The sequence below is a fragment of the Aspergillus multicolor genome (genome assembly GCF_047715735.1).
Source record: "Aspergillus multicolor strain CBS 133.54 unplaced genomic scaffold BDW74scaffold_9, whole genome shotgun sequence".
Classification (NCBI taxonomy): Eukaryota; Fungi; Ascomycota; class Eurotiomycetes; order Eurotiales; family Aspergillaceae; genus Aspergillus; species Aspergillus multicolor.
The window spans coordinates 390126-415671 of record NW_027395960.1 but is presented as its reverse complement, the minus strand read 5'-3'; the positions used below and the strand labels follow the sequence as shown (position 1 = coordinate 415671).

The following is a 25546-nucleotide window of genomic DNA, read 5'->3' as shown; positions in this document are numbered from 1 at the left end:
GATTTAAGGATGATGACAGGACTCGTCAAACTATTCGGATGTACTTGCGATGATCGATCTAGATTATCGAATCAGGGCAAGGTACTATCTGATCGCTAGATTAATGGAAGAAGGGGCTAAAGGAGCTTGGAACGGTTCTGGAAGGATCCTAATTGAACTACCTATTTGTTCACCATGAAAGGTAATGGATCAGCGCGATCATGGAAAACACTGTCGACTGGTCGTCACAAGCAATGCCGTTAACGAGGGCAACGAACATCGATCATGCCTCAAAGCAAGTCCGGTGACGCGAAGTTCGATTGCTACCGGATTTATTGACACAAAGAAATCGACTGGCTGCTCAAACATCCAGTCAAGTCGTAATGCCATCCTTCTTGTGCAGCTCATCAGCCAGGCCGTATCCTGTGGCCACCGTCCAACGAAGCCTCAGCCTGCCCACCGAAGAAGGCAACGCAAGCATCTTGTCAAGGAGGGGATCATTCGACCATTCGGCGGCCCCCTTATCCATCCCTCGGGAACGCTCGTTCTGCATGCGGTCCAGAGGACTGATGTTCGTCCTTGCTTGTGCATGATGGCCGATTCGACAGCACTTTGACGTCGAAGGCTCGCGGCCGGCTGTCCAACAATGCCTCAACCTGCCCATCGAGTAAAGAGCAACACAGTCATCTTGACAAAGAGGGAATTGAAAAACCAGCCTGCAGCACTTATCGTCCATCCATCGTGAACGCCTGTTCTCTGCACGCGGTCCAGAACGGCCAGTGCTCGTCCTTGCTCATGAGAATGTTGGCCGGTTGTCAAACAATGCCTCAGCCTGTCTAGCGATGAAGGGCGACGCAATCATCTCGTCAATAAAAGAGCTGGCCAGTCGGCATCCATCTCGTCGATCCCTCGGGACTACTCGTTCTTTGGGCGCGGTCCAGAACGACTGACGCTCGTCCTTGCTCTTGAGCACGGTGGGTGATTCAACAGCTATCTGACGCCGTCGAAGGCCCGCGTATCCGCGATCTTCAGCTTCCAGGGGCTGTAAAGAATGTTGGTTTGTCGCGTGACGCTGAGTTGAATGCAGGTTCAGCCAAAGGCATATCCCAACTGACCGACGCAGACAACGCTCTTGATCATGGTGGCCGATCCGATAGCTCTCTTGACGCCAAAGGCTTGCGGATTTGGAATCCTCAGCTCCCGTATGGGCTTTGAAGCACGTTTGTTTGGCGCGTGATGTTGAGCTTCATACAATTATGGTCAGCAGGGTATATCCCAATTGTCCGACGCAGACAACGCCCTTAAGCACGGTGGCCGATTCAACAGCTCTTTGATATCGAAAGCTCACGGATTTTGTTTCCTCAACTTTCTTATGGGCTGTGAAGCACGTTTGCTTGGTCCGTGACGCTGGGCTGGATGCGTTTTGGCCAACAGGGTATATCCCCATTGTCCGACGCAGACAACGAACGCTCTTGATCGCGGGTGGCCGATTCGACAGCTCTTTGACGCTGAGCTTGTGGATCGGGAATTTCAGCTCCTAGGCGCTGTGAAGCATATAATTAGGCGCGTGACGCTGAGTTAAATGCGGTTTGGTCAACAGGGTATCGCAGTGGGCGACGTGGATTGTGCTCAACTCCTTGCTTCCTGAGTGTCCAACAAGAGGGCTTCTTCCCACATGTCTTGTGGTCATCATCCAACTGCAGCTAGAGACCGATTGGACACCTTACCTATTTATCTCGAACACCCTGGTCATAAACACCGTTGCCATCGGGTGTTTTTGGTTTGGAAAGCGTCCGGAGGCCGATTGGACGCCTTTTCTATATCGCTCGAACACCGGCTATAAACAACTTTGCCATCGATTGTTCTGGATTCGGGGAGCGTTCGGGGGCCGATTGGGCACCTTCTTTATCCTTCTCGAACGCCCCGATCATATGCACCGTTGCCATCGAATGTGTTCGGTTGGGAGAGTCCGGGAAACACGGTTGGTCTCCGATGCTTGGCCTCTGCAGGGTTCAGGAGCTCTTTCTGATCTAGACCTTGGTGGCACATTCAGGGATATCTGTTCGGCTACGTGGACGACCACAGCCGGTGTGATTATCCCTGTGCAAAGTGTTGTGTTGGTGTTTCCGAGTCAGATTTCGAAGGCTCGCCGAGGGAAGCGATGGCCAGGCATCTTGGATTGTTCTGGGGTGCGTCGGAAATCACTTCCGACACGTAGTCAAACTGTGAACTTCATCGTAGCTTCTTCCCTGCTGTAAACAAGTGTTAGTCTTGCAGGAGCAGCTGACAAGCAGAACCTCACCACAGACATGGATTTTAATTCCGCGTAGGAGGGAGGCACGGCCTCGTCCACCATGACCCGGAGATGGTATGCCTCTCCTTCAATCCGATGATCCGGTTGCTGGGTTGTTAAGCCGATGCATCGCATGTCAAGGTCATGAACGGCCTGACATTACGGTCTGGGGTTAGATTGTAAAGTGTCTTACTCATGTCGGTCGCTAGCAAGCGAAAGAAAAATGAGACCAGGCAAAGGAACGAAGCACATGTCTGGAGAGATAAAGCAAGAAAGCGAATCGAGTAGGTGCCAACGATAGACCTCGGGATTTGAGAGCGGGCAACAGGGTGTCTGACCGTTTTACGAAGGGTTAGAAGAAAAGTTGTAGAAATGCATCTACACTAATTGAACTGGCAAGCATAGCTACAGAATCCCAGGCACTAGCGTGCCGATCAACATCTGCCCAGGAAGCAATAGAGAATCTCTTCTCCAATCAGCCGGCAAGCCGACCCATTGATGAAAAGGGTGTTGTTCGCGTCAATCGGAGGTAGTGTAAGCCCGATGACACAGTGCAGCTAGACATGCGCAAGCACAGAGGCCCAGCTGCGAGGACCAAAAATAAGAATAATCAATGTTGTGTTCCTTAGAACACTTTCAGAGATTAAACTGAAAAGAACAGATACTACACTTGATCTAAGCCAAAAGGCAAAGAGAGCTGGAAAAGAAAAGAAAAAAAGCCTAAAAGTCGGGGGAGGGAAAATGTTTTTATAGGCGGCCCAGATGGCCCGTGCGTAGCGAGGTGACTAGTGTCGATCTTCGACGCTGCTTATTGGCTACATGCTGCTAACTATCATGTGACAGCTCTACAGCGGGAGCGTGCCCTAGCCGTCATGCCCTACTTCACTTCCCAATCGGGAGAGCCCACCACGGCACCGACGCATCGTCAATCCAGCTCCGCTCCTCGATCTAACTTTTCTCCTCACACCCACAAAAAAGGCGCAGGATACTCACCTCTTTGCGACCACGACTTTTCGACCCTCATCTCTTCATACCCCCTTCATCACTCGAAATGGCTCCCGCTGTATGTCCACGTCTCCATTCTTGAACTGCTTTGCTGTTCCCCCTGTCGCTGTGATGGTACTCTCTCGCTTTCTTTCTGCACCTCACCAACGGCCGAAATGCCTTGGCGAAATGGCGAGTGTAAAATCTCGCAGCAAGAGATCGAGTGCAGAGAGGGCATCACGCACAGGGGACTCGCCATCGCCAATTGAACAGTAGGCTAATAGATATCGCCGGAATAGGTCGCCCGTGGCCGCAAGGCCCAGAAGGTCACCCAGAAGTTCACCATCAACGCTTCCCAGCCCGCCAACGACAAGATTTTCGATGTCTCCGCCTTCGAGAAGTTCCTCCACGACCGCATCAAGGTTGAGGGCCGCGTCGGTAACCTCGGCGACAAGGTCGTCATCTCTCAGGTTGGCGATGGCAAGGTCGAGGTCGTCGCTCACATCCCCTTCTCTGGTCGCTACCTTAAGTACCTGTACGTCTCCGCTCTCTATCTGTGAATTGGAATTTTGGGTTTCGGATGGGGCTAATTGGGCTATCTGTAGGACCAAGAAGTACCTCAAGAAGCAGCAGCTCCGTGACTGGCTCCGCGTCGTCTCCACCTCCAAGGGTGTCTACGAGCTCCGCTTCTACAACGTCGCTTCCGAGGAGGCCGATGAGGATGAGGAGTAAATTTCTCCCTCCTAGAGAGATCTAATGATTGGGGGCTGGCTGGATGATGCGGCGTCACGTTCTCCGCCTGAAACAAAACAAAAGGGGTGATGGGTTCAGGGCCGGTATGTCCAGCTCGGCTGGGTTGGATTGGACTCTGTGGGGTGTCGTGGTTTACCGATGGTTGGCGGACATTTTTGAGATGGACCAGCGAGCCTGAAAAGGTGGCTGCGTTTCGTTCTCTTATACCCGGTGTTGCGCTCGGATCGTTGTGTGGAATCGCGGACTTCAGCTACGCATGACGTTATGAATGGTAGAGATGAATATATGGAGCCAATCTACACCCAACAAGACCAGCTTGCTTTCTCTGTAGTATGTAATGAATACTGCCGTATGTATACCGCTCGTATGTGATATCGTTAGAAGACCAACTCGGGTTCACGAGTGAAACGCTCAATGAAGCGGCGAAGCCACATCATTCCCCTGCCCTAGCCCGTTTCACTCCAGCTCCGTCCCCAAGCTTCATCTGCACCGGGCCAGCCGCCGCATTCGAGTCGGGCGCTACAAGCTTGCCCTCTCGGATAACCCACCCCTTATCTTTCAACCGTCCCCATACCAACCCCGCTTTGACCCTGACCAAATCCCCAGTTGCCAGCGCATCCTCAGCCGAATCATGCCCCTGCTTGCCGCTAGCTCCGCCGGTCTGGATCTCGCGGGCTAGATGTTTCCTTGCAAGCGTGCGCAAGCTCATCCGCCATGGCAGTCCGCCGCCCGGATGCGGGTAGAGGATTGCAGTGTCGATTATGGTTGGATGGATGATGCGGCAGGCGTTCAGGTCATTATCTATTGCATGCCCGATCAAGGGCGTGGTTGGTTTAATGAGGTTAAAGAGCAGCCTGCGGGCTTCGGCGGGAGAGGAGACGAGTTGGTGTTGGGTTAGGTCTGACGTGGAGGCTTCAACTGGAGTGTCGTAGGGGACAGCATTGACGTAGTGCTCAGGGAAGACGCCGGAGTAGCGAGAATTTAGATCTAGAACTTCACCCAGTGGTCTGACGAGGACGTCCAGGACTTTCTCGCCCACCGGCCAACTAACCGCTGTGAGGCGGATGAGCTCCATTCCAAAAGTTGTGTAACCCATTTCGCAGTCGAAGCAAATCGGTGTTCGGTCACCGAGGAAAGGATTCTCTGGTGTCTGTTCGAACTGGAGAATAGAGGCCAGTCTTTTTGTTTCGGACACCTTGAAAACGTGCGTTTCACCTGTCGTGCAGCCTGAGGATTCTCCTAGCTTCTGGTTGCAGCAGGTAAAGTAACCCTCCCTAGTGGTGCCAGTGATGTGGTCCGTCTTCTTTCGCGGAGGATAGAATGTCTTGCCCGGATGGTGGGTGCATGTGCCTCCGGTGGCTAGGGAGCCGTCCTCAGCGCGTCCTGGAAAGACCTGGAACCGCGCGTTGCATCGCTCGCATTTCTCCCAGCCTTTCGCCTCGGCGACACCTTTCTTTGCAGTTTCAATCTCCGCTGCTGTTGGCGCTCGCGTCACGTAGCCGAATTCTTCTAGTCCTTGCAGCGGAGTGACCAATTGGCTTGCAACTGCAATCTCCTCCTCGACAGTCAAGTCGGATTTGAACGGCTTCGGTTCTTTTGAGGCCGCCTCGGTCTTGATCTTATAGTATTTCTTGTTGAGGTAGTCTTTGAGCTCTTTCGCCCAGTCCTCTTTGCTCATCTTCGACAGTTTCACGATGCGAAGCTTCACAACATTCGAGTATACTGTCGGGTTTTCCTTTGCCACCTTTTCCTCCTCATCAAGGGCCATCGTAATGAGCTCATCTGGCGTCAGGATCAGGCACTTGTCCTGAAGCGTTTTGTCCTTGACGAGCTGGTCGTTGAGAGAGCATAGAGCACCATGCAGCTTCTTCAGAATAGCCACCCGCACGTTGTACGTAGCAGGCGCCTTCTGAAGCATGCGCGGGTTCAACGTTTCCTTCGGAGCTTGCCGAGGTGGGAGAGTAGACCCTGGCTTGGGAGTGTTCTCGCGCTTGGTGGGTGTTGCGGCTGTAGTCCTTGGGGTGGCTAGCTGTCGTGATACAGGTGGGGTACTCCCGACTCTTGGAACGGGTGTCGCGGGCTTTTTGATAGGTGTGCTCCTCGTGCTATCAGCGACTCGCGGTAAGTCATCTTTTGATGCCTCCTTTGCTTCCGCACGGGGCTCGAGTTTGATTCTCTTAGTAGGTGGCTCGGCATTCTCTTTCTCGGACGACGCATCCTGAGGGGCCGGGGCTGAAGTGAGGTTGCGATGAGAGAACATACATGCCATGAGAGTGCACTCGCTTCCCTGCGGACAGGGAATGTCCTTGAATAATCCCAGCGGCGCAAACATGGTGAGGAATAATTGAGGTGTTACGGGCTTTTGTAGGCCCAAAAAGCGTATGTTTTGTCTTCTCTAATCTTTTCGCCAGAGGAGTGATACTGGAAAGCCGTGGTAAAGGTATCTGAGAGTCGTCCAGAATTGCAGCGAGTGTTTAGCTGCTTGGTCTTTGGCTGCGAGACAACTTATGAACGGTTGAAACGTTGAATCATAGCGTTCAGGGATATGCTCTGTACTGTACTTCCGCCTCTCTGGATATCCACAGATAAGCAAATCTAATATATAGCATTTGAGGAATCATACAGAAAAAGATGGTTGATGTGAGTAGAAAGAAGAGCTGCAGCCGGAGATGAATGAACGACGGGGATGCAAAAGAAACAAACTCGACACCTGACTTTTGAGGTGTCAATGTGGTATGCGGCTGCCTCTTTGGTTCAGCGCTTCATCAACCTCGAATCGCAATAAATTCTATGGGAGAATCTCAATTCATCAGATACACCATCACATTTCTTCAATTATCCCTAAATTGACGGACTGCTAGACCAGCTTTTTTTTTTACTCTAACACTTGAATTAGAGACCTCTTTGAAGGACGATTCCATGGTGCGGATATCGCAACCATATAACAGCAAAAGCTGGCCCATCTACCTAACACTCCAAGCATTGAAATCACGTCTATTCTCCTTGCAGCGCCTGCAAGCCATGATCCTACATTCGCGACACTTATAACAGAAGCGGTACCCCGGACCTAAGCATAACCCGCAAACGAATCGCCCCGTACGAAGTCAATCCCCATGGTTGCATTCGTCTTCGTGTTAGACTCCATGAGCAGGTCCAGTCCTATCCTGAGTCTCACCTGACAAGGTACTGGCACCGTCGTGATAGAAAATTCCAGGAACACGCCAGTCAAACTCCTGGTCATCGGCGTCGGAAACAGGAGGACTTCCGTCCTCAAGTGGATCTTCCACATCCTCGAGAGCCGGATCTTCAAAGCTAAACGAATTTAACTCATCGCATTTGCATTCTTCAATTGACTTTCCTAGGCCAAGTGACTCCGCGCAGTCATGGCAGAAAACGGCGCCGCAGGGACAACTATATCACGTCCGGTCAGTCAATCACTATAATGATGGAGACGGTGCCACCAACGAGACGCCATCTTCCAGCTTTACTAGTCTGTTGCAGAAGTAGCAGCGCTGCTAGCCGTTCTCTTCGAGTTGTAATAACTCCTTCAGTTCATTGTCTAGAGAACACTTTCCCAAATGCGCTCGGCTCTTGCAGCATATGCACGTCCTAGCCCGGCACTTGGGGCATATCGCAATATTCCCTTTGGCCAGAGACGGATGGATGAACTCAGAACATGTGGGCACGCAGCAGTATACCCTATCTCTGCCCGGAGTCTCGTACTCAGCCTTCTTATTCTCGTATTGTTCGATCAGGTCGGCATCGAGGAACTCGCGGACCGCGTCGATTTCAAGCGTCTCGCCCCGACAGCAGTATGTTGGGAATTCGGCTTCGTCTTTGATTGCCTGTTTGAACAGCTCTGCCACGCAAGAGGGACAATATCGATGGCCGCAGCTCAGTAGCGTGACGTTGACCGAACGGATCGAGCACGCTTTACAATCGCTAAGGAGTCGACGTCTGGACTTTCTGCCCGCTTCGCGAGGAGCACCATCGACCGCTGAGGCTTTCATAGTGATGATATCTTAAACGTAACGTCTCAGGAAGTGGAATCAATCTGCGCTTATGCTCGTTTGTGTCGATATGCGGAACGATCTGTGTCGATGTCCACGATGGTAGATGCGAAGGCTGGGTGGAGGAAGAAGAGAAGAGGGAACAAGGCAAGCATTACGTCCGGGAAGACAAAGATGGCAAGGTAAAAAGGACAAACGTAAGTTCTATCTGAAAGCCTGTTCAGTGATGGGCTTAATGAGGCGGTTTATTGATGACCAGTGCATCCTTCATCACCATGTGCATTCCCTGTGGAAATCCCTATGTCCATAGTGGATGAGTGCTCGCTCTCTTAAAAAGCACACGGTCATGCTTCTGCTTTACAGAGAGCTGAGGATTAGGGTCTTGCCTACTATCAGCTCTAGCTGTAACCCTAGGTGCTTTCTATGCCCTGCTGTTGTACCACAAGCTTTCACGTGAAGTAAACAAACACACTGCCAATACTGAATGGAAGCTGCTCGTTATCTGGCTACAAAAGAAATTTTGTCTAGTTCCTCTGGTCGTACATGCATCAAGCTGTGAATTTGCTTCTCCGGAAGCTGCCAGACCTCTCCAGGGTTTTTTGGGCCCAGGTTGAAGAGGGTGTGAGTCGTGCTACGATTACCTCCAAGGTTACAGAAGGTACCATATTGATTGAAAATGATGACAATGTGTAAGTCTGACTTTTGATCATTCGAGCCGGTAAGTCTACACTAATATGCAAGCCCTAATCTACAAACAACCAAAACCTAGCTAGATTCTTCACCTCCAAACCGAAGCAACCTCGCTCACACTCAACAGCACATCCTCCACGCCAGCGTCCCCTGTGAAGAGTCTGGCGTATGTCGCGCCCTCCGGTGGGAAGACCTGGGTAGTAACAGTCGTCTCGCCCTGTCCTCCAAAGACCTCAACGCTGGACCAGTCCGCGAAGATCCTCAGCGTCACAGTGCCATCATCCGTCGGCTCAAGAGGCGCGGTGTAAACGGACGCAAATGTCTCGTCAAAGGAAACATTTCCCGAAGTCCTTCTATCGACGAAGATCTGCTTTGCGGCAAAGTCGTAGCCGACACGGGTTTGGGTCGTGAAGTTTTGCGTTGCGAGGACGGAAATCCCGAACGAAGATGCCGTCTCATCCGCAGCTGAAAAGGTAAGATTGATGGCACGCGACTTGCCCAAAGATCCAAGATTGTGCGTGCTGTATGCTGCAAGAGATTTGATGTTCGTGGTTTGGGGCTTGCTTGTGAAGGCAGCCCAGTCCTCCTCCGGCTCCTGGATAACAACCACCTTCTCCTTGATGGTCTTGAGCTTAAGACGGCGGGGAATAGCCATCGCATTACGCCAGATTGTCGTGGGCACCTTCTGCGCATACTGCCAGTTGCTCATCCAGGCAACTACCGTCTTCTGGAACTCTGGTAGGCCGTTGTACACAAGTGCCGCATAAAAGTCGGGACCGTAGTCGAGCCAGTTCGCCACACCCTTCTCATGCAGACTCTCGGCATCGGGAATGAAATGCGTCCCGTTGAACTGTCCCAGGATGTACTGGTTGCCTGAGCCCACTGTTCCGGGCGGACCACCGGGGTTCAGGCCAATCAGCGCCACCCATTTCACGTTCTCCTTGTCGCCGTCAACAGGCAATGAGAAGAAACTAGGACACTCCCAGACACCGCCGACAGCATTGTAGGGGCCGAACTCGCTGGCGAAAGTCCAGTTCTTCAGATCGTCGGAGGTAAAGATGAGGAGCTTGTGCAGGTCTGAGAGGGCAGTCGTCAGGATCCATTTGTTTGTCTCTGCGTGCCAGAAGACGTTGGGGTCGCGCCATTCTTTATACTGCGCTTCGTATGGATGCGGCGGGTGAAGCAGAACTGGGTTTGCGGCGTCGTAAGTACTCCATGTCAGCCCTGAGTCAAGACTGTATGCAATAGATTGAGACTGCTGGTTTGCGTAGACCGTCTTTCCACTAGGGAGGGTTTGATCGTAGACATACTGAATAGCGTCAGCATACAAGTCCTTCCCACCACAAAATCCTTCAATAATACATACGAAAGAAGTATACATCGCAACCATGGGCGACACGGTCCCATTCCCAAACCCACTAGTATTCTTCTCATCAACAACCGCACTCCCACTGAAGAACTCCTCAGTCACATTCCCAGGGAACCCCTTCGCCGTGAATGCAACAGGCTTCTCATACCAATGCGTCAGGTCTCTACTCGTTGCATGGCCCCAGGAGATTGCATCGTGCGCGACGCCCCCGGGGTTATACTGGTAGAACATGTGGTATGTGCCATTGTGGTAGACGAGGCCGTTGGGATCGTTGATCCAGTTTCGGGCTGGGGTGAAGTGGTATTGGGGTCTGTAGGGCTCTGTGTATGAGACTCCTGCTCGGGATGGGGATGGTGAGGGTGAGGGAGATAGAAGAACGCGGGCAGCGGCTTGTGCTGCGAGGGTTGATGAGAGGAGAGTTGTTGGACGCATGGTGTATACCAGTTTAGACCTGGGGAGTAGGTCCCGAGGTCGACTTTGCTTGTGGTTGGCTGTCTGTGTTGGTTTAGCTGCGGGGTCTATCGTACCCTTATATGTCCCTCCCCTGACTCTGAGCTGCTAGGCCTTGTCCAAGTACTGCAACCCTACTCCACAAAGTACGTGATCGACCCTGAGATTCTCCGACAATCCTCCGGTAGTCATGGCATGACTCCATTCGGAGACCCCGGGATGCCGAATTTGTGGAGAGAGCCGTGGGGAACCATGACGGATGCCGACTCTTGCCGAGAGAAAACCAATGGCTCCTGTTGGAGATCGGGCCTTTTCGGCGCGCTGTGATTTAGGCATTAGAAATTAATTTACGGTTAGAGTGTGAGGTCATTGTTAGGGAGTATCCAAGTTTTCTTTTTGTTTAGAACGAGGCCGGAAGGCTGCATGTTAAATTTGATTTGAGAGGCGTGAAGGCAGTTATATGTTTGAGCATATCATGCTGTCTGTCAGGTAATACAACGGTTTAAAAATATATATATATATCTAATGAGCAACTGAGCCAGCTCTGTCGCTACAAGCTCTATACAAATTACAAACGTACAAAGACCATAAATATATCTACAAGCAAAGTAAACCCAGCCTTCCCCCGCTACGGTAAATCCGAAAAATTATTTCCGCCCCCTTGTCGGCCTCGCTCTCACCCTCGCATTCGCAGCCTTCTTCTTCGGAGCCTTCTCAGCACGTCCAGGAACCAGCATATCCTCGTCAGAAGATATCTCAGACGTTGGTTTGCGCACACTGCGCGTGTCTTTCCCCGTTGCTCGTTTCTTCTTCTGCGGCTTAGAAGTAAACTTTTCGTCTGATGTCTGATTATCGCTGGACGTTTCTGCGCATCTCTTCTTCGACTCCTTCTTGGATTGCCTAGAAGGTGGCAAATACTCATCTGATGATGTCTCGGAGGTCGGCTCGCGCGCACTGCGCGTACTGTACCGTCGTTTCTTCCGTGGCGGCTCAGAGTCGATCGATTCGTCTGATGTCTGGGTATCCGTGGATGTTGCTGCTCTCCTTTTCTGTTGTTGTCCAGTTCCTGTTTGAAAGGCTCGTTAGTCGGTGTTTGCAAAGTGGTTTGGGATGAGTGGCGGGGTAATAGATCGTACCTCTGCCTCGTTTAGGTGGTTCTGAAGGGGACTGGGTCCTTTTCCGTTTCTTGTTCTGTTCCTCGGATCCTATAATGGCGTAATCAGTAAATAGCCACCAAGTTTTGTGTTCGATCAGGAATGTGAGATGCAAGGGGGTTGTGAGGAATGTGTAGGCAGGTGTAAGTAGCCCTAGGTTCATGCAGTACTCCACTCTCTCATATTCCAGGTTCAAACTCAAAATCCAGAGTAGCATCGAAGTAGATAAGGTTTTAACAACCTTTCCAATCAGTTTATACTTCAGGAATGCGAGAGAGAGTTTTTTGCGAGGTTATATTTTATTATTACATCATTTCAGTATCCCAAATGCGTACAGAAACAGACACAGGAATAGCGCCAGGATGAGAACTGTGAGTGTGATCCAGATCCACTTATACTCACCGGGCTTGAGGTAGTGGTGAGTATCATCGTCGATTTCATGCTGGTATTCTTCCGAGTACTCTTTGTGGGTGACACTGATGCCCGAATTGGTGCTGGAGCGAGTACGGGAGCTCTCGCCAGTGCTGGAGCTGCCATGAGAGTCGTCGGAGCTCTGCGAGTCCACGCTTGACTTGCGACCTTTAGAGCCTAGATGATGTTAGTAGGTTTCCCCTTGGGCCTAGGGGGAGCGACATACGTGTGTTTCCATAGGATCTACCTGCAAGTGACGGCCGGGCGTAGTCGGCATACATAAAATGGTAGTTATCAGGATCTGAAGAAGATATTGGCTCTCGAATATTGACGAAATCCGAAGGTCTCTGGTTTCTGAAATGTGGTGGAGGAGGTGGGACTGGTAATGGGTCTTCGACATGTTCGACAATCGGCGCATACTCGCTGTCCCAAATCATGTCCCTCAACTCCTCTCGTACAATCGGGTCACAGAGCGAGTTCTGAAGATATCGGTAGGCGTAGTTGCGCAATTGTGTTTCATCCTGCTGGTGTTTGGCAGCTGGGCCAGGGTCAAATTCCCAGCGTAGCCGCCCTAGTGGCGGAAGGCGAGTGCAGGTTGACGTGGTTGAATGGCTAGTTAAACGACGTGAAGGTCCGCCACCGATTTCTGAATGAACAGGTCGGATGAGCCAGCGTGGTGTAGGTGAGTCGTCCCCAATGTAAATCTTTGGCAGGCGTGAGGCCAGAATCCCTTCAGACCGGGCAGTCGGTCCTAGATAAAGATCTCCCTTTGGCTCCGGTAACCCTAATTCTGCGCCCTGGATATGAATCGGTGCTGCGAAGTCCGATACTTGCTCTGGGCTCAAACACCACCTGTCTGGGAAGAGATTCATCCGCCTGGCACGACGCTTGTCCTTTTTCTTGGGCTGGTCGGGGGGCTCGTGGTCGTCGGGATGTGGTCCTGGGAGTTTCCCTTCCATTTTCGCTTTGCGATACGGAGGTTCACTCAGGTCTGCCACTTTTCCCTTCCAGCGATCTATCTTCGGCCCTGGCTTTTGTCTTTTCGAGAGTTGAAAGTCTTTTGGTACGTTGTAGTATTCTGCCATTTTGATATCCTTTGATAATGGAGAGCTATCGTCCGTCAGTCGCGGTTGTATAAGATGATGATACCGAATACAGAGTATGAACCTACCTCTATATGGGCGGTCTAGCCGCTAAAATGCGTTTTGAGATCGAGATTATACTAGTACTGCAAAGTTCGAAGTGGAGCGAGCTATCTAGGATATCAGCGGGGGAATATCAGCATTGGATGGGTTTTCAACAACATACTACAGACACAGGCTTCCTTTGTTTTAGATCGCTAGGCCTCGGTATAGAACAACGTGTTTCGGGTTATTTCGAGTACAAAGCAATTCTTCAATCCGTTAGTTGGTGAGCAACAGGCCGAGCTGCCGGTTCTTTATTCATACCTCCTTTTATCTGCACGACTAGTGGGCTTATGACGATTGATTCGACCCCGAAAATAGTTCCTTTCTTGGAAACGCGTCACTATCCTAATTTAGCATTTCTGAGACATTGAAATCATAGGATCCATCATGGTCAGGATCGAAACTCACCTGGACTGAAGCACTGACCAACGTGGACCCTGAACAAGCGGACCAGAACCTGACCCTTCCCCTGAAATCTGCAGGATCGCAGTATGCCCAGCAAATAAGCTCAAGCGATCTGCGAGCCCAATGTAGATTATGACGAACGTAAGCACCTTACTGCGATCCACGTGAAGTCTATCGCAGCATAGGGCAGAGAGCTTCCGACAATAACCGTTGAGATGAAGAGAAGGAAAGTTTAGACCTCTTCTTCTTGATCTTGTAGGGAGTCTCAAGCCATCCTATAGGCCAAGAAGAGGCTTGTGATGAGGATCAACAAAGAGTTATGGGCGCATTCCTCGGCGGTTTCGAGTACGTACGACTCTGTCAAGGAGCGATGATCAGCAGCACCAACCATGTTGTTTGGCTTAATAACTCCGTCAGTATGATGCTTTGCGGGTGGGGATTGCATTGCATGTTGCGACATTTTGTGTCCTCTCACTTCGATGAGTGGTTGGTAGATATCCTTCGTATCAAGGTGTCATTCCTGCCAAAAAGCAACCCTTATCTGCTCCATTTTCCCTGTAAATCTGACAAGGAACAGTGTTACGTACCAAGGATAGAGTAGCTCGTCCGCTTGTTGTGGTGGCAGGTCTGTTTTCTGTTCAAGGCACAAATTCCTCAGAGTCCTAATATTTCTCAAGACTCGTAATCAACTATTTTGTGATGTGCACCCAGTCTAACACTCAACAGTCTTGATCAAAGGTCGGCTTTCATCCTCCCCATATTGCCATGTTCTGTGCCGTCAACTTTGTAGAATCGTTTCGTTTTGTGTTCGACGCAGCGAAGGAGGTGCAGGTCCTTGAGAAGCTCGAAGAGTGCCGTTGCGCTTCCAGCTCCCGAGGATGTAGCACGACATGCGATGATGAATCCGAAGATCTAAAGTTTAGGCTGCAACATTGTTATCTGCATTATACCATCTCTCAATTCCTGGACAGGACATTGTGAAGTAACGATTGGTGCCATGGTAACTTGTCTTGACACTCACAGCCAATGGGTCGCAAGATACCAAGAACAACTGTCCGATGCCCTACTATGACCGTGAGAACAGTTTGACCCTGCGCAATCTGGGTCCGAATTGGTGTGATGGTAATCAGATGGATTACAAAAAGGAAGGGTGGTGACAGCCCAAGCAACGAAGGTCACATGAGCTAGCGGGATTTGCAGCTTTCAGGCACGTAACCTTAGTAGATAAACACAGGGAAACCCAAGAAGAATTTTGAATCGATACACTATACATATCCGTAATTATTAATATAGACAGTGAGCAGCATGCAGCTGCTGATAAATCAAGGTTATACTTGATACCAACGAAGTTATTACTTATAGCTAGCACACAAGTAGCCCGTTATACAGATATAGTTACTGCCAATACCTCGGCTCATTGAAGACATGGTAGCGGTGACCGCGAACTCCCTGGCCGCGGAACAGCGCAGGGAATCGTAGACCTTGAGGAACCATTTCCTCCGGAATCATCATCTCATTCTCGGGCTCAGGTTCACCAACCACAAATTTACCGACCTAGGGCACGGATTAGCAAGTCTCAAATAATGGGGCACCGTAGGGAAAAAACGTACCTGAATCTCAGTGTCGGTAATGGAGTCACGGCTGACACGGGCGTAGCCAGTTCTCTTAATCTTCTTGTAGAGAATGTACTCGCACCAGCGATCCCAGTCAGTCGGGTCAATATCCTTCATGCCGCTCAGCTCGCTAACGTAGGTGTTGTAGTTGCCTTCGAGTGGCTTGGTGACGAGGTAGCTCAGCAAGATCACCGGGTGCGGAGAAGAGCCCATCAAGTTCGACAGATACTCGGTCTGCAGGCGACGGTCCTCTGGGTCTTCTTCTTGTCCCGAATGGAAAACAACAACATCAACCATCTCGCCATACATATCCAAGGTGGCGTGGATGGCAGGGGCGAGTTCACCAACAGGCGAAGGAAGAAGGTGGTGGGTCGAGTTGACAATAGGAAACTTGGAGAGCAGCGCAGAACCCCAGGTGTGCTTGTTAGGACCCGGGCCGAAGTCTGCATACATGCCTAGGTCCTCGGCAATAAATTGAGTGATATCGCGGTTACCCATGATGATACGCTGGTTGTCAGACTCGAGCAGACCGAGAACGTCGATCTCAAGTTCCTCAATAATATCACGCATGCGTCGCTCGGAGGCCCACATGTCATTGTCAAGACCAAAATGTACGGTCCAAATACCGGCAGTGACAGCCTTTTCCTCCTTGTGGTACGGTGTGTAATCGTTGGTTGGGAAGCGCAGGTATGCGATTGAGACAGACAGGAGTTGCAGTGCAACAAGCACATACACATAGTAGGACCGCGCTCTTCTGCCGTTCGGACTGATGGCGTTGGTCCTGGGGCCGCTGGATCTGGACACGGCCGCAGAGAAGACACCAGCACCAATGAACAGCATCGCAACGGTCATGAGCCAGTCGGTGTGCTCCCTGACGAACGGTCCGCCGGGAACAAACGCGTAGGCAACAACCCAAACGTGGAAGAGAAGTAGGAAGACATAAACGAAGAAAGCGAGGCCAAATGTCGGAGCCGGCGAATGGCGGACCGCAGACGAGATCAGAACAGGCGAAACGGCCATCAGATAGAATGCGATCGTCAGAGCACCGTAGAAACCGCTCCAGTTGCTGGTGCCTGTAAGGAAGGCCGCACCGAGAGAGCCAATGCCAAACGCGGTCCAGCTTCCGGCAACGTTAGGGTAGTACAGACCAAACACGAGACCAGCGCCCATCGCAAAGATAGTAAGAGCGCCATGAGGCACAGCGAGGGGGCCTCGGACTGGGTAGCCCTCCCAAACCCAGGCGATCATAGTACTAGAGTCCGACAAGAGGTAGTGCATCAGGAAGATCATGCTACCCGCTCCAAGTCCAGCAAGCAACGAGGATCCCTTCTTGCCGGTCGACGGGAAGTAGTCCCCGCCACTGCTAGCAGGGGCTCTGAAGGAGCGAACGCCAGCCAAAATAGCAAGAATCAATCCTAACTTGTTCCAACCACCATTTTCGCCATGCATAATGGGCCAGAAGGGGTTGTTGGTCTTGCCCGCGAACTTAGCAACACTGGACAGAATCAACCCGAGGCCCCATGCGAAGACACGCGACTCCAGTCTCGTGTGTTGCGCCCTGTCGCCGTACAGAGTGGCAGCAAAGGTGATAGAGCTGCAGGCGACAGCGAACGTACTGATGAACAGTCTGTTGGCCGGATCCTGCACCTTATAGGCAAGGAACCCAGACAGTGACAGGAAGTGGAAAATACGAGGGTTTTTGACGGCCAATGATTTGAGAACAGGGATGGCGAGAAGCACAGGCGCGATGTAACTGAGGATGACGACTTCATATCCAGAAATGCCCATGTGCCACAGCGGGAAGTACCAGACAAGTACGGGAAGGGAGGTCCAGTTGGTCCAGTAGACAAACTGCGCTTTGTCAGTAAACGGTTAACGGAGGGAGAATTCCAGTATATACCCCATTGTACACATCGGCAGCGGCATCAAAGATCTCACTCCAGAAGAATCCCTGACCGAAGGTGTTTCCGACAGGCTTTCCCTTCCTGCCTACGAGTTAATTTCACAGAAGACCACCAAGGGTGGAGTTGTACACACTCTTTCTCAAGAACGGAGTCTGCAGCGTTTTTCAACTGCCTGAAAAATAATTTCATCTTAGATCATGTCTCTCTCAAGTACCAACTGCCGATTTGAAACTGTACATTTTCTGGCTGTGCATTACTTTGGAAGCCACGGTACATACCCTCGACTAATTCCCTTAATATCCTTCACCACAATTTCGAATGCCTCGAAGTCGAGCGCCGTAACGGCATCAAATCCGACATCAAACAGAATGAGAGACCATTCGAAAAAGGCGTACTTCGTGTACGCTAGTAAACGTAATATTAGCAGAAGTTGCATATTATCGACAAGGGCTTCTCACCTCCAGGGACTTTGTGCACTTTGTGCTGAATGAAGTAGTAGATCAACGGAACGAGTGTGCCGAAGAAAAGGCTGGCAAGGACCTTGCGGTACTTGATAGCGCGCCGGTTGTTGGGGCTCAAGGCCAAGCAGCCGACTGTCCACGGCAATGTCGCAACCAAGTACGAGATCATAAAGATATCGTGCCAATCGTGGTCATCCGTCGATGTGACATATGTCCAGCCACCGCAGGTGAACGTCCGGAAGATTCCAACACCAGCAATGAACTTGGGAAGGGTCGAGTTGGGGCGGGCAGTCACAAGGTACCATAGGAAGACGAGGGCGAATCGAGGTCCTGACGTGATGGCAATGAAGACTTGAAAGAACGAGCGCTCGGGATACCTGTCGCCGATTGTTGCTGAGACAGAAGGGAACCATTCATCCGGATAGCCGTAATGTTCGTTCTGCACGATCTTGTTGAAATGGAGGCTCATTCCGACAACGAGGGCGCTGAAAAAAGCAGTGTACGCGACGGCGGTATGGGCCCAAGCAACCCATTTTCCGTTTACCTAACAAAATCTCAGCTTCGGTATTGATGCTATTGAATTGAAGGTGTACTCACCGTCGCAACGGCGTCCCCGTCTTTAAATTTGGGCGCCATTGCTGCGGGTAAGACGCGCAAGCCTCAGGGCCCAATGAAAGTCTCAAAAGTTATTAGAGAGAGTCAAGAAGCAAAACAGAATTGAAATAAAAGAAAGGAAAAGATAGTAGTCGAAAAGACAAGAAGGCGAAGACAAATGAAGAGAACCCCTGAGGCCAGCGAGGCACCAGAATTGAACGGGTTTGTATGGGGTGGTCGAGATTCGGCAACGAACGGACGCCGCCCGGACCATGAGGCGCTAGTGCGGATCTGGCAAGCGGCCACGAAGTTACGGCCTAGAATTTAAGGCCACAAAGAAAAAAGTGCGGGATACCGCGATTTTTTCTGTTGGCCATCTGCTTCTCCGATACTATCTCACCCTTGACCACAAGAGCTATTAGCTCCTAATCTCATAATGTCTGCCACCGCTGACAAAGCGCGGTTCTTCCTGGAAAAGTCCGTTCCGGAACTTAAAGAGTATGAGAAGAAAAAGATCTTCACCAAGGTAAGCTCCGCAAGGTCTTGTTTGTCGGACGGCTGGATACTTACCTGATTTTCGCATAGGATGAAATCACATTAATCGTTAAGAAGCGATCCGACTTTGAGCACAAAATCAATGCGCGTGGCGCACAGCCAGCCGACTACGTACGCTATGCCGAGTACGAAATGAACCTCGACAGTCTCCGGCGCAGAAGAGTAAAGCGACTAGGTATCAAATCGACCGGATTCAGTGGGCAACGTCGGATCTTCTTTGTCCTTGATCGTGCTACTCGCAAGTTTCACGGCGATATCGGTTTATGGGTCCAGTACATTGACTATGCGCGACGACAGAAAGCCTTCAAGAAACTCAGCACAATCTTGATGGACGCATTGCGGCTTCATCCATCCAACGCAGAGTTGTGGGTTTACGCCGCAAATTACTTTGTTGAAGACCATGCCGATATGTCTCAGGCTCGGACCTATATGCAACGAGGGTTACGATTCTGCAAAAGCTCCAGGAAGCTTTGGATTCAGTACGCTAAGTTGGAGCTGATCTACATCACAAAATTGGTTGCTCGACAAAGGATACTTGGGCTGGACGAAAAGGTCGAAGCGCCGAAGCTGCAGGCTCCAGAGGATGACCTTGACGCCGACATGATCATGATGCCAGACGTTACGGAAGAAGAAATTAACCCTACTGCGCGAGATGAGAGCATGGATGAAGCGGCGCTTAAAACTCTCAACTCAACTCCCGCACTCAGCGGTGCCATCCCACTTGCTGTTTTCGATTCTGCCATCAAGAATTTCGACCATAACGATCAATTCGCCCACGAGTTCTTTGACATGGCCTTCGAGTTTGTGGACGTTCCCTGCCTGCAGAAGATTCTGTCACATATCCTCGATATCATGCAACAGTTCAAGCCCGCCAGCCCTCATACGCTGATATGCTACATCAAATACCCTACGGCCGGCGTTCAGACCACTTCGGCCGAGTTCCCCCGTGCACTGGGCGCGGCACTGTCACGGCTACAGGAACATCGTCAGAAGCCTGGAGTCGCGAAGGAGGTAATCAGCTGGTTACGTCCCGTCGAGAAGACTAAAGATCTGGACCCATTAATCCAACAGGTCATTGCTGCCACAATTCACAAAGCGGAGCTGGTTCTTCAGGAAGCATAGGCCTGGGTCTGATCATTCGAGGCGTTGTCGGAGTCATTTTCCGTTATCAAGTTGTGGCATTCGGATTATATAGATCAGTATAAGAAGAAGCCTTCAGTCGTCGCGACTTCCTCGTCGACTGCTCTTTTTGCTGCTGTGCATTTTCTTGGCCTTGATTCTAGCCTCTTTTGCAGCCTTCTCCCTATCAGGTGTCAGTCGACAGTGCATAAGCGCTAATAATGTACGTACAGTTTCTGCACGCGCTGCCTTTGCTCCGGAGAAGTTTCGCCAGGAACCAGATCCTTTGCAGTAGTTTTCAGTAGTTGGTGGAGCTTGTCATAGCACGCGCTCACGTTGTCGGCCTGCTTCCGCGACTCTTCCGACTGTATAACCAGGCTGTGCGTCCTGGCCGCATAATAGCGAGACGACTGGAGCGGGGAATGTATGATGTGCGGCACCAACGGCAACAAGGAGTCCAGCGGTACCTTCAGTGTTGCCTTGGAATTGACCCTATCCGAGCGCTGCGTTAGAGGCAAGACCCTTGTACTACTGCGTCGAGTGCGGAGACAGACTTGTTTACGTTCTGGCCGCCGGGCCCCCCAGAGCGGCTAAACGAGACCTCACCGACATGACGGGGGATTGTTGTGGAGTTGAAGTTGGAGAGCCATTCTCTAGCTGCAGCCAGGTCCTCGCTTTCTAGGTCCGCGCGCCGAGATGCGAAGGATCGCCGAAGGGTGACGGTGAAACGATACCGGCTGTAAGGCGAGGGAAGCAGTGTACGGAGCATGGCGCCAAACTACTGGCTCGAGTGAGGGGATCAGAAGAAGGTTCTCGACGTGGCCCTAGACCTAACTAGCTGCCGAAGTTTGATATTGCATGAGGTCACATGGACAGGAACGAAGCCGTAGCGGCGTCCAAGCTGGAGTCTGGACTCTGCAACCAAGTTGGATGGACTGAAAGTGACCCACCGCGATCACCTCACCATCTTCCAAGGCTCATCAGCCAAGGTTGCGCAAGCAATCTCTTCCTCCTTCACACTCTCTCCTGTTCCGGCTCAGGCTCAGGCATCTCGAACGTTCACCGGTTCCTCACAATGAGCTCGCACTTGTCTTCTACGGCTTTCCCATAAGCTCATTAGCTGGGCCTTTATCCGCCTCTAGATCCCAGCTTCTCCAGTCGCCGAATCGCTATTCAGCCACAACTATATACTCGTGTTATCACGGTTGCCATTAATAATTGCTCAGTGTCCCAGTATACTGGAAACCCCGAGGTCGTTCATTGCTCGTCCACGTTATTTTGATCGGTGTGCGGAGGGGAGCCTTTCCTAGTGGTGCTATTTGTGATTTTTTCACTGGTGGTTCCTGTTCCCAGTCTGAGCTCCGATCATCCTCATCGACTTTTTCCGTCGCCTCCGATAGATCTTTCTGCATCTCCTTCCCTGCGACACCTGCACCCTGACCTCCTCCTCTTCCTTCCCTTATCAGTCTATCTCTTCATTCTCCTTCCCCACCATAGGCACACCTCTTCTTCTCTCTCCCCGAACCTCTCTTTGTCTTCCTAACGTTTTCCACTTGCCTCGCCGCCCTTGAGCGCTCAACCCGCCCGCCTGGTTTTTTTCCACGATAGCCCCACTTAAGCTTTCGCTGCTCTGCGCTCATTGTTGAAAGCTGCGATATTGGATTCGTCCCTCTCCGGTCGCCCTTCTTGCTTGCTTGTAGATGAATTCACTCTCTTACCTTGGTCTACATGACGCCAGACTCCCCAGATGAGGCTCTCCACTTTCGCGGCAAGACGTTGACTCCCGAAAGCCCTCGCCCGGTACACGTCGCGGAACCTACCAGTATCCCTGTGTTGCAGAATCAAATGGACCCCGTTTTCAACGATACCTCTACTTATGGGCAGGCCGAGGACTTCTACGGCAACAGCTACGGTGCACAGTTGAGTGGGCAGTATACAAGCGCGGGTGAGGCGGGGTGGCATGGCTCTGTACAGCGTGGTCACGAACACCCACCATCACAGCACCAATCGCATATACAAGGTAGCCTCCGTTCTGGTCCTCCCTTAATGAATAACGCGTCGATGGATGCCGATACCCCTTCTCCTGCTACAACTGCTACTTCACCCCCCTCGCCCAACACAACTTCATCCACACAGACCTCGAGTGTCGGGAATACTACAGACTCTTCTCTAACGGCATGTGCTGCATCAGATCCTAGCTCCCTTCAAACCCACCCTGTCCCCGATGCCCACCCATTCTCTTCCTATGCTGCTCGCAACAACTCCTTTGCGCACGAGGTAAACCACTCCGTCGGCGCCTTGCAAAGCCAGGCGGCGTCGCATGGCCGACTAGACGCGGAGGGAAGATTCGAGGATAATAGTGCTGGAAATGGTGTCGACTTCCAGAACCTCCTTGATAATCTCCCACCAACTTCAACATCTCCCTCCGCGCCTACCGCGTCCACAACCACTATCCCAGCGGACTCTGCTTCGGGCTCACCCCAAGCTGCAGCCGATGAAGTGCCTCAATCCTCCTTAGGCCTCCCTCCGCGCCCTCCACCACAGGAGAAGCCCTCTATCCACCCTAATTACAACCCTAGCGATGATATCCGTTCTTACCACCAACTCCCCGCCCATAATGCCTCTAACGCGTCAAACCCCTTTGCGTCTCAGCCGAGTAATTACCAATCCAAAGTTGGACTATCTTCCTTACCAGCTGGTGCCCCAGGGACATCCTCCGGTGGCGTTTCTCTTCCCCCTCCGCCGGTTGCTAGCTTCCAACAGCCGCCATCCTCTCCAGCGGAGACCCAAGAACCGCCAGTGACCGCTATGCCAAAGAACGGCCGAGTCGATCGACAAGCACTCCGCTCCGACGATGATGCGCCGTGGGGTCCAGACGTTCAGAAGAAGTATGACGCATTCCTGCATGAAGAAAGAGTATACGTGACCGAGGGACTTTGGGATCGCTTTCCATACGGATCGAGATTATTTGTTGGTGAGTTCGCTTCCATCATATCAAGTGAAATTATTCTAACGTGTTTCGCTCGATGTAGGCAATCTACCCACTGAAAGAGTGACCAAACGAGACCTATTCCACATTTTTCATAATTATGGGAAGCTGGCACAGATCTCGATCAAACAAGCCTACGGCTTCATACAATTTCTTGAGGTCTCGTCCTGCAAACGGGCTCTCGAAGGCGAACAAGGAGCTATCGTGAGAGGACGGAAAGTTCGTAAGTATCGCGGTAACTCGTCTATATGATCCTATCTGACTTGCTATTCAGATCTTGAAATATCCAAACCGCAGCGAAATACCAGACCAGCACCAACACAATCAGAACCTTCTCGTGCTCCTCCTCGCCGTTCCAGGTCACCTGACTATGCTCGAGGCGGACTCCCGAGTAATCGGTCCTCGAGAGGCCCGGGGGACCGTTACGATCGACCACACGAGCCGGCAAGGTTGCCATTCAGTGACTTCCGAGATGAACCCTCCCATCGTAGGCGGGAGGACTACCGCCCACCACGGTCGCCTTCTCCGCGCGGCTACCGCGCACGGGAGGGATATCGGTCTCGAGATAGGACCCCAGAACGGTTCGATCGGCGTGATAGGCGGCGCTCACGTTCACCTTACGGAAGGGATAGACGATACCGCAGCCCAAGTCCTCGTGGCCGCGCGACGTATGACAGCGATGCGGATATACCTGTTCCCAGGCGAGCCCCCAGAGATGTGCCAGACGTGCAGATACTGGTTCTTGAGGAGCTTGACCGGTAAGAAGATCATTCCACATTTTCAAAGATTGCTCACTGATTTCTCGTCAGAAATTTCATTTACCATATAGAGAGCAGCTTCCGAAACCGTGGCCTTCGGGTAGATGTTTTGGCATTAGGCGCGCGTATCCCCCTGGACGCTGCGGTCAAGCGACAGGCATCTGAAGGCGTTCTTGCCGTGGTGAGGCTCTCACGGCCCAGCTATCTTCAAGGGAAGATACCGCTGCAGATCTTCGACCGAAGTGCAGGTGTTGATAATGTCCGATCCATTGGTGGGTTCTTCCGTCATTTGTTTCTAAGCTTTACCTAACGTCCGGCTGTAGAGTATCCCGACCTTGATCCTCATGTTGCAGCAGACATCGTCGGCCAGGCTCAAACTCTGCAACGAAACGCACCCAATGTGCCTCTCCCATCCCCTGCTTACGGGGTTCCTCACCTCCCCTCTGCACCTCTACCTCATCCTGCCGCTCCTACGCTTCCAAATCAGCCCAATCTTGCAAACGCCATTTCAAGTCTTGATGGGGCTGGCTTGCAGTCGTTGATAGCTGCCCTGCAACAGCGGCCACCTGTACCAGCCGCGCAGCAGCCAATACCTCCCATTCCGAATCCTGTTCCTACTCCAGATTTAGCGAGTCTTCTAAGCGTGGCCACTCGACAGCCTGCTTCGCTCAATCCTTCGCAACCGTCTCTCCCGCAGCAACCTCTTCCCCAACAACCTCTCCCACACCAGCCATTTATACAGGGCCATAGCGCCTCGCCAATCTCCGATCCGAACCTATTGTCACTCTTGGCCAAAGTAGGAGGACATCACCAACAGGGACAGCCTACTGTGGCCTCCCAACAAGTCCAGAATCTCATGAGCCAGTTGGGCAAGTGGAAACAATGAGTCACGATTTTTCCTGAATTCATTATCACCATATCCATCTATTTGCGGATTTTGCACCAATGGAGTCAGGCGTTGATTATTTGTTTTCGCTTGACGTTCAAAGGGTTGAGACTCGATATTTATCATGGAATTCGTCTTGTCAATGTTTGTTCATTCAGGCGTTAAGACAAAAAGATATCACTATTCCACAATCCCTATTATCTTAGGCCATTCTATCCACCGGCGTCGGCTATGTTATTTATTTCCATCGCTGCATGTATCTAGTCGCCTTACCGCATAACGTGGAGTGTCACTTATTCCTGGTCACACTCTAAGTAACAATAATACTAATGCGAGCCTGGACACGGGTAGAGAAGTTTGAGTCATTAAGCGTAATATAGTACAAGTACAAGAGCCTCTTGCTCGTCGCCGCAGGAGTCCAATCCTTTCCATCGCCTGAACCCAAAGCTTTTATTTCCCAGACCACCCTTGCGACTTCAGGTCCTGAACTGTGGCCGCATCTTCCTTCTTGATCCGCTCAATCGTCTTGTCCCGGTTGTACTCCATCACGCGCTTTTCTTTAAAGTATTTTACCTGTAGCGAAGTAGTCAGCCTATGACTTCCAGTAGCCGACATCTCCGAGCGCGGGGGCGTGGATTCCCCTCAGATGATCCATACCCATGAACTCGTGCAGGCTGCCTCAAACTCCGCAATCTCCTGTGCACACTTCTTCCGCGCCTCCTTGTCCCCGTTTATAGAGTCGATGATGTCGTTCTTGTCCAGGCAGGCGAAGAACTGGTCGCGGCCGATCCAGCACCGTTGTCGCGAGGTTCGATCGGGGGCTATGCGGCCACCGTCGGCGGCTTGTTTGGTGTCCGACGAAGAAGAGAACCAGCCCATTGTGTGTGTAGTTCCCGGTGTATGAAATTTCAATTGCTGAGTGGAAGACGAGCAAAAGGTGTTGTTCAAGCTATCAGAGTTGGAGCTCCGACTCCGAGATTCC

General features: G+C 51.5%; 10 protein-coding genes across 10 annotated transcripts; 3 read left to right on the top strand and 7 right to left on the bottom strand.

Annotated features, from left to right (window-relative positions):
* Window positions 1-3195: 3195 nt before the first annotated feature.
* BDW74DRAFT_151420 (60S ribosomal protein eL22) lies at window positions 3196-4323 on the top strand. The gene is made up of 3 exons (XM_073724177.1): window positions 3196-3335; window positions 3556-3791; window positions 3862-4323. The coding sequence occupies exons 1-3, from the start codon at window positions 3324-3326 to the stop codon at window positions 3986-3988; spliced, it is 375 nt and encodes a 124-aa protein (XP_073584893.1). The 5' UTR covers window positions 3196-3323; the 3' UTR covers window positions 3989-4323.
* Window positions 4324-4442: 119 nt separating this feature from the next.
* Window positions 4443-6601, bottom strand: rex3 (putative RNA exonuclease Rex3; the record flags this gene model as incomplete). Its single annotated transcript, XM_073732135.1, has 1 exon — window positions 4443-6601. The coding sequence occupies exon 1, from the start codon at window positions 6339-6341 to the stop codon at window positions 4443-4445; it is 1899 nt and encodes a 632-aa protein (XP_073584892.1). The 5' UTR covers window positions 6342-6601.
* A 207-nt stretch (window positions 6602-6808) lies between these two features.
* BDW74DRAFT_151417 (BRcat domain-containing protein) lies at window positions 6809-8517 on the bottom strand. Its single transcript, XM_073724176.1, has one exon. It carries the CDS (start codon window positions 8017-8019, stop codon window positions 7525-7527), a length of 495 nt encoding a protein of 164 aa, XP_073584891.1. The 5' UTR covers window positions 8020-8517; the 3' UTR covers window positions 6809-7524.
* A 206-nt stretch (window positions 8518-8723) lies between these two features.
* On the bottom strand, window positions 8724-10688 carry BDW74DRAFT_151416 (glycoside hydrolase family 32 protein). Its single transcript, XM_073724175.1, has 2 exons — window positions 10076-10688; window positions 8724-10018 (listed from the first exon to the last, which is right to left on the bottom strand). Exons 1-2 carry the CDS (start codon window positions 10508-10510, stop codon window positions 8798-8800), a joined length of 1656 nt encoding a protein of 551 aa, XP_073584890.1. The 5' UTR covers window positions 10511-10688; the 3' UTR covers window positions 8724-8797.
* Window positions 10689-11175: 487 nt separating this feature from the next.
* Window positions 11176-13178, bottom strand: BDW74DRAFT_177188 (uncharacterized protein; the record flags this gene model as incomplete). The annotated part of the gene is made up of 4 exons (XM_073728811.1): window positions 11176-11594; window positions 11665-11733; window positions 12085-12270; window positions 12320-13178. 4 exons carry the CDS (start codon window positions 13176-13178, stop codon window positions 11176-11178), a joined length of 1533 nt encoding a protein of 510 aa, XP_073584889.1.
* A 1746-nt stretch (window positions 13179-14924) lies between these two features.
* On the bottom strand, window positions 14925-18449 carry BDW74DRAFT_151412 (putative integral plasma membrane protein). The gene is made up of 7 exons (XM_073724174.1): window positions 18261-18449; window positions 17661-18207; window positions 17481-17607; window positions 17336-17374; window positions 17199-17283; window positions 15296-17149; window positions 14925-15239 (listed from the first exon to the last, which is right to left on the bottom strand). Exons 1-7 carry the CDS (start codon window positions 18297-18299, stop codon window positions 15081-15083), a joined length of 2850 nt encoding a protein of 949 aa, XP_073584888.1. The 5' UTR covers window positions 18300-18449; the 3' UTR covers window positions 14925-15080.
* Window positions 18450-18693: 244 nt separating this feature from the next.
* BDW74DRAFT_177186 (snoRNA-binding rRNA-processing protein UTP6) lies at window positions 18694-19934 on the top strand (the record flags this gene model as incomplete). The annotated part of the gene is made up of 2 exons (XM_073728810.1): window positions 18694-18783; window positions 18843-19934. 2 exons carry the CDS (start codon window positions 18694-18696, stop codon window positions 19932-19934), a joined length of 1182 nt encoding a protein of 393 aa, XP_073584887.1.
* A 46-nt stretch (window positions 19935-19980) lies between these two features.
* On the bottom strand, window positions 19981-20921 carry BDW74DRAFT_139286 (peptidyl-tRNA hydrolase domain protein). The gene is made up of 3 exons (XM_073722489.1): window positions 20486-20921; window positions 20163-20423; window positions 19981-20115 (listed from the first exon to the last, which is right to left on the bottom strand). The coding sequence occupies exons 1-3, from the start codon at window positions 20698-20700 to the stop codon at window positions 20028-20030; spliced, it is 564 nt and encodes a 187-aa protein (XP_073584886.1). The 5' UTR covers window positions 20701-20921; the 3' UTR covers window positions 19981-20027.
* A 580-nt stretch (window positions 20922-21501) lies between these two features.
* On the top strand, window positions 21502-24887 carry BDW74DRAFT_139271 (putative RNA-binding protein (Nab3)). Its single transcript, XM_073722488.1, has 5 exons — window positions 21502-22905; window positions 22964-23143; window positions 23195-23678; window positions 23730-23950; window positions 24002-24887. Exons 1-5 carry the CDS (start codon window positions 21660-21662, stop codon window positions 24562-24564), a joined length of 2694 nt encoding a protein of 897 aa, XP_073584885.1. The 5' UTR covers window positions 21502-21659; the 3' UTR covers window positions 24565-24887.
* Window positions 24888-25014: 127 nt separating this feature from the next.
* Window positions 25015-25443, bottom strand: BDW74DRAFT_177183 (cytochrome c oxidase subunit 6B family protein; the record flags this gene model as incomplete). The annotated part of the gene is made up of 2 exons (XM_073728809.1): window positions 25015-25137; window positions 25222-25443. The coding sequence occupies 2 exons, from the start codon at window positions 25441-25443 to the stop codon at window positions 25015-25017; spliced, it is 345 nt and encodes a 114-aa protein (XP_073584884.1).
* Window positions 25444-25546: the final 103 nt, after the last annotated feature.

Bases quoted from the DNA above. Each gene is read 5' to 3' on its own strand.
- BDW74DRAFT_151417 (XM_073724176.1), bottom strand. From the start codon at position 8,019: ATGAAAGCCTCAGCGGTCGATGGTGCTCCTCGCGAAGCGGGCAGAAAG.
- BDW74DRAFT_151420 (XM_073724177.1), top strand. The intron at 3,792-3,861 runs GTACGTCTCCGC...GGCTATCTGTAG, and splicing joins GGTCGCTACCTTAAGTACCT to GACCAAGAAGTACCTCAAGA.
- BDW74DRAFT_151412 (XM_073724174.1), bottom strand. From the start codon at position 18,299: ATGGCGCCCAAATTTAAAGACGGGGACGCCGTTGCGACG. The intron at 17,284-17,335 runs GTGTGTACAACT...ACTCGTAGGCAG, and splicing joins GACTCCGTTCTTGAGAAAGA to GAAGGGAAAGCCTGTCGGAA. The intron at 17,150-17,198 runs GTATATACTGGA...GACAAAGCGCAG, and splicing joins CTGCCGATGTGTACAATGGG to TTTGTCTACTGGACCAACTG.
- BDW74DRAFT_139271 (XM_073722488.1), top strand. From the start codon at position 21,660: ATGACGCCAGACTCCCCAGATGAGGCTCTCCACTTTCGCGGCAAGACG. The intron at 23,144-23,194 runs GTAAGTATCGCG...CTTGCTATTCAG, and splicing joins CGTGAGAGGACGGAAAGTTC to ATCTTGAAATATCCAAACCG. The intron at 23,679-23,729 runs GTAAGAAGATCA...ATTTCTCGTCAG, and splicing joins GTTCTTGAGGAGCTTGACCG to AAATTTCATTTACCATATAG.
- BDW74DRAFT_139286 (XM_073722489.1), bottom strand. From the start codon at position 20,700: ATGCTCCGTACACTGCTTCCCTCGCCTTACAGCCGGTATCGTTTCACC. The intron at 20,424-20,485 runs GTCTGTCTCCGC...GCGCTCGGATAG, and splicing joins GGCGGCCAGAACGTAAACAA to GGTCAATTCCAAGGCAACAC. The intron at 20,116-20,162 runs GTACGTACATTA...GACACCTGATAG, and splicing joins AGGCAGCGCGTGCAGAAACT to GGAGAAGGCTGCAAAAGAGG.
- BDW74DRAFT_151416 (XM_073724175.1), bottom strand. From the start codon at position 10,510: ATGCGTCCAACAACTCTCCTCTCATCAACCCTCGCAGCACAAGCCGCT. The intron at 10,019-10,075 runs GTATGTATTATT...GACGCTATTCAG, and splicing joins TTGCGATGTATACTTCTTTC to TATGTCTACGATCAAACCCT.